A 5560-nucleotide genomic window follows, 5' to 3' on the forward strand; every position below is an offset into this window, starting at 1 on the left:
GGAAGTTTATGGCAATTTACTACCACTTACTGCCACAACGTGAATGACATGGTCAAAAGGAAGAAAATGAGACACTAACTGAAAGGAGTAAAAGTGATAAATGAATAAAGGAGTTTCATAGGCATTAAACTCCACATTCTGCCGAGTACTGAACGTGGTGGACCATTTCAAACACACTTTAAAAGCAACACTTTAATATAATCATTTGTAATATTAAAATGCTAAAAAACACTTACAGGAATGTTGGAGAGAAAGTGCTCCAACGATTGTGAAAGTTGAAGAGAAAGCATCAACAAATTGGAATGTTGGAGATAAAGTACTCCAGCAATTATGAAGGTTGAAGAGAAAGTGCTTCAACAATTAAAGGTTGGTGAGAAAGTGCATCAACAAAATTGAAATGTTGGAGAGAAAGTGCTCCAGCGATTGTGAAGGTTGAAGAGAAAGTGCTTCAACAATTGAAGGCTAGGGAGGAAGTGTAACAACAAAATTGAAATGTTGGAGAGAAAGTGCTCAAGATTGTGAAGGTTGAAGAGAAAGTGCTTCAACAATTGAAGGTTGGTGAAAAAGTATATCAACAAATTGGAATGTTAGAGAAAGTGTTCCAACGATTGTGAAAGTTGAAGAGAAAGTGCTCCAACAAATTGGAAGATGGTGAGTGACAGTTGAAGAGAAAGTGCTTCAATAATTGATGGATTGAAAACAAGTGCTTTAACAATTGGAAGATGGTGACAAGTGGATCAAGAATTAGATATATAATTTTGAATTACGGGAGAATATTGAAAATAATAATTCAAAACTGATTAGGATTTGATATTTTAATTCATGTCTAATTAGAATTTATAGTCAAATTAATATATGAATAGGTATTCCTATTTGAGTTAAAGTAAATTTCATATTATTATAAATAAAGATGCTGCTGGCGATTTTCATAACAAGTGAAAATAAGAGAGAATAAAAGATATTATAGAGATTTATAGAGTCTATTAATAAAATATTTTTCTTCATATGTCAGATGAAAAGTATTAATGCAGTACATTTTTATGCGGTGGTTAATTTTTACGTAATTATAGAGTTTAAGCATGCTTCGAGTTATTTTATGGCATCATGATATTATTGTCCTGCACATCATTTGAAAAGTAAAGAGGGTAAGAAGAAAGCCAGAAACTGCTGAACATGTCAATAAAGATTGACGGTGACCTGGTGCTACGCGTCTGGGTAGTGATAAATGATATATTGACGTTTATGGAGGGGTAGTTGATAAACAATATTGTACTTTGTACATATCAATAACTACATGCAATAAATAAACACCTACGGCATTCATGTGTGGAAAGGATGAGTTTTGAGTAGCAGGTGGTGAAATATTTACTCCATTCAAATAAAAAAATTTACTCCATTTCAGCTGTAGTTGATTGTCTGAATAGTAATTGACCATCAACGTCGCTTATTTTTGTTTTGTCTTTCAAAAGTTATCTAACTTTACCTAGTTAAGTGTAATGATCATTTTAGTCAAAAATACAATTCTGATACCTATCTAATGACATGATAACCGTAAATTTTTACGAGAAACTGTTTTTCAAAAATTAAAATTAATATTAAATTTATTTAGGACCCAGCTCAAATCCTGTTATGTATATACCCAATTTTTTAATATGAAAAGTGATGATTAGTACATAGGGTGCAGTATCTTGCTCGTTCTCTTACTTTTTTTTCTTTTGTTTTTTCATGCGATGTCCGGTACTCTCATTGGGATCCGAATAAATCTTAATTCGCACCGAAAAGTCTCACATTGAGGATAAAATACTCCATAACAAAAATGACTCCATACCTAAGGAGACTCAAATTTGACCTCTTATTAAGAATGAAAGAGTACTTGCTATTCCGCAACAACTCTTGTTGGCCTTGCTCGTTCTCTTATAGACAAGCAATATATATTTATCTTTGAATTGCTTGTATTTATCTTTGAAACAGTTGTGTTTGGTTAAAGTTTTCGTAATTATTTGAATGTATTGAAAGTGCAAAAAGTGGGGGCAAAAAGTAAAAATAAAATTTTAGGTGCTTTTCAAATTTTAAATATGACTTAAAATTGTATTTGAAATTTTTACGGCCGAAAATAAAATTTTAGATGCTTTTCAAATTTTAAATATGACTTAAAATTGTATTTAAAATTTTTACGGCCGAATTTTCAAATACAAGAAGAAAAAAAGTGAAAAATTCTCATGGCCACATTATTTATGTCTTTCTACGTTTTCCCAGCACTACTAATTGTTGCCTGTCGGTTATCCTATTAGCGAGATCTCTTCTATTATCCTAGAACTAGAAACTAAGTAATTGGCCCTTGGAACTGGCAATTTAACTCTTGTTACCCTCACCATCAACAAACTTTAACCCTCAGAAATTCAAGTATGTATCAAGTCTCAGCGGATGAAGTACCTTTTAATTTTCCTCCCTTCTTCCGAGTCTACAAAGATGGCAGAGTCGAAAGAATACATAAACAAGTCTGTGTCCCACCGTCCAACAATCCTAATACTGGCGTCCAGTCCAAGGACGTCGTGGTTTCACCCGAAAACAACGTATCAGCCCGGCTTTATCTTCCCCAAATCACTGAAAAAAATCATAAATTTCCCCTTCTTGTATACATCCACGGCGGTGGCTTTGCAGTAGAATCAGCATTTTCAACCACTTATGATAATTACCTTCACTCTCTGGTAGCTGAAGCCAATTTGGTTGTCGTATCTATCGATTATAGACTAGCCCCTGAAAATCCACTACCTGTTTGTTATGATGACACATGGATTGTCTTGAAATGGATTGCTAGTATTGGTGTCACCGATGAACCATGGCTCAAATTTCACGCAGATTACTCTAGAGTGTTCTTAGCCGGTGACAGTGCCGGTGCCAATATTGCTCATGACATGATGGTTCGTGCAAGTGCTAAAGAAAATCCACTAGGCGATGGTGTGAAGATTGTAGGAATGGTATTAATCCATCCATTTTTTGGTAATAATGAGCCTGATTTGTTATGGACATATATTTGTCCAGAAAGCTCGGGTTGTGATGATCCAAGGCTAAACCCTGCAGCTCATCCGAGTTTGTTACGAAGTCTTGTTTGCAAAAGAATTCAAGTTTTTACAGCGGAGAAAGATTTTTTAAGAGATAGAGGCAGAACTTATTACGAGGCTTTGGAAAAAAGTGGATGGAAAGGTGAGTTGGAAATTATGGAGGCTGAAGGGGAGGAACATGTCTTCCATTTGAATAAACCAACTTGTGAGAACGCTGGCTCCTTGATGAAACGGTTGGTCGAGTTCTTTAATCAACCCTGATGAAAAATATTGTAACAGATCAGGTTATGATCAAAATTACGTCTTGTTTTCGTTTCAATAAATTATCTGTTTTAGTTTTTTGGAATCAAGAGAAAATTCAAAGTGTCCAACTTCAATGTATCCAATCAAGAGAAAATTCATGTTAAGCTGTCTTCAACAACTGCCATCGGCACCTAAACCTAGTTGTAGGCTTGTAGCCCATTACTGATACATCTATAAAGGAAACAACCATAGGTACTGCCAAACCATTCTAGTGTTAGGATCTCTTTTTGGCTTATACAAAGGGCTGCGATTGCCTTTGTTATCTTTGATGATTAAGTCACAGTAGTTACACGTCGTAGTGGCGTTATAACATACATAAATTTCTAGATAATGCAACAACATAGTGTAATCTACAGGTGGGGTTTGGAAAAGGACCTTCCTCTACTTGTGCCCTTATATTTAGATACGCCTCTTATATTTTAAAATCAAAAACCTATGCCCCCTATACCAAAGAAAATTATGCCCACACAGCTCACCATGAGGTATATCTGTAACTACGTATATTAAAATATAATTATTTAAAAATAAATTAAAATTACAAATAAGAAGCTTTTATGTATTTATTTTTCACACATTTGATTAAAATCGAGAAAAATATTTCGAAACATGTATCATTCAAAACTTATTAATAAGAAATGAACACTAGTTACTCAATAATATATACCGATAATTAATAATAATTTTCCTGCACTTTAAATATGTAAGTTATTTGAATTTTTATTATGGATATAAAAGCTTTTTAAATATTTATTAACACAATTTTTATTATTCTATTAATTTTTTACAATAACCAAATGTTCAAGTAAAAATTAATTATATGTTGCCTCCGAAAATTTTCTTTCAAATAAAACAAAATTAAAGAGCTTACCTTAATATTTATAAACGATAATTGATTTCCATAAAAGAAAAGAGAACAAAAGTGAATTTGCACGCTGGTGGCAATGTAGGGGGTCCACGTAGAATATTGTACATCATAGAGGACCGATTGTGCAATTCAATAAAAGCTCATTGATTGTATGCATGACTTATCATGAAATGACTAAGATGCCGTCAAAATGAATTTTAATCTTAAAATGCTACTCCCTTCTGATTAAAAAAAATGTCCACTAAGCTTTTTTTTTTTTGGTAAAAAAGTATTCACTTATTAAATTAAAAAATGATTAATCTTATCTTTTCGAATTTGCCCCTATTAAGTGTTATCTGATTAAATTTTAATACTTATTTAATTAGAAATATTTTAATCAATTTACATATTTTTTTTCTTGAAGTGAATAGTTTCTTAATGGGTGTGCAAATGATTAAGTGAACTTTTTTTTTTTTTTTATCTGAGGGAGTAACATGTCCATCCTTTTGGATCACTGACTCTTCTACTATATAAATAAGTTCAATAAAATTTGGCAGATCCCAAAGACTGATACAAAGTGGACCATTTCTTTAATTAGTAAAATAAATAAAACAAGCAGTAATTAGAACTTACGTGTTATGGTGTTTTGGTCGTGGATTCTTTGCATTACCGAATTCTAGAAAACTAAGTTATGGCCTTTGCGGCTATGATCCACTGTGCAGGTAGACCCCGCCAATTATCTCTTCTAGAAACCTTCCCAATAAAGCCAAACACGCGTAATTATCAATTTCACCGTCCATTTTTTGTCTCCTCCAAATCCCAACATCACATCTCATTACTCCATCTCCATCTTCACTGCAAGAACTTCAATCAAACAATGGATTCAGTGTCATCATCCGAAATTGAATATGAGGTACCAATGTTTTTTCGGGTCTACAAAGATGGTCGTATCGAAAAGTTCAGAAAACATGACTTTGTCCCTCCTTCCGACAATCCAGTCACAGGTGTTCGATCCAAAGATGTCGTTATCGTACCGGAAAACAACGTAATTGTACGCCTTTACCTTCCTAAAATCACCCAAAACGACCAGAAATTTCCACTACTTGTGTACTTTCATGGAGGTGGATTTGCGATTGAATCAGCGTTTTCGACTTACTATGATAGTTATCTTCACTCAGTAGCTGCAGAAACCAATGTACTTGCCGTGTCGGTTGAGTATAGATTAGCCCCAGAACACAAAATTCCTGCGTGTTATGATGATTCTTGGGCTGTTATGAAATGGGTCTCTCAGCATGCCAATGGCGAAAAAGGAACTGAACCATGGCTGAAAAGTCATGCTGATTTCTCCAGA

The 5560-nt window shown here is 33.7% G+C and overlaps 2 protein-coding genes across 2 annotated transcripts; both read left to right on the forward strand.

The window, feature by feature from the left end:
* Positions 1-2253: 2253 nt before the first annotated feature.
* LOC132064927 (probable carboxylesterase 12) lies at positions 2254-3436 on the forward strand. The gene has a single exon (XM_059458101.1). It carries the CDS (start codon positions 2406-2408, stop codon positions 3321-3323), a length of 918 nt encoding a protein of 305 aa, XP_059314084.1. The 5' UTR covers positions 2254-2405; the 3' UTR covers positions 3324-3436.
* A 1479-nt stretch (positions 3437-4915) lies between these two features.
* LOC132062201 (2-hydroxyisoflavanone dehydratase-like) lies at positions 4916-5560 on the forward strand (the record flags this gene model as incomplete). Its single annotated transcript, XM_059454821.1, has 1 exon — positions 4916-5560. A coding segment is annotated over exon 1 (645 nt), but the record flags the coding sequence as incomplete, so codon positions are not given.

The sequence above is a fragment of the Lycium ferocissimum genome, chromosome 7, assembly GCF_029784015.1.
Source record: "Lycium ferocissimum isolate CSIRO_LF1 chromosome 7, AGI_CSIRO_Lferr_CH_V1, whole genome shotgun sequence".
Lineage (NCBI taxonomy): Eukaryota > Viridiplantae > Streptophyta > Magnoliopsida > Solanales > Solanaceae > Lycium > Lycium ferocissimum.

What these genes read in the sequence shown, in the direction of transcription:
- LOC132064927 (XM_059458101.1), top strand. Translation starts at nt 2,406, where the DNA reads ATGTATCAAGTCTCAGCGGATGAAGTACCTTTTAATTTTCCTCCCTTC.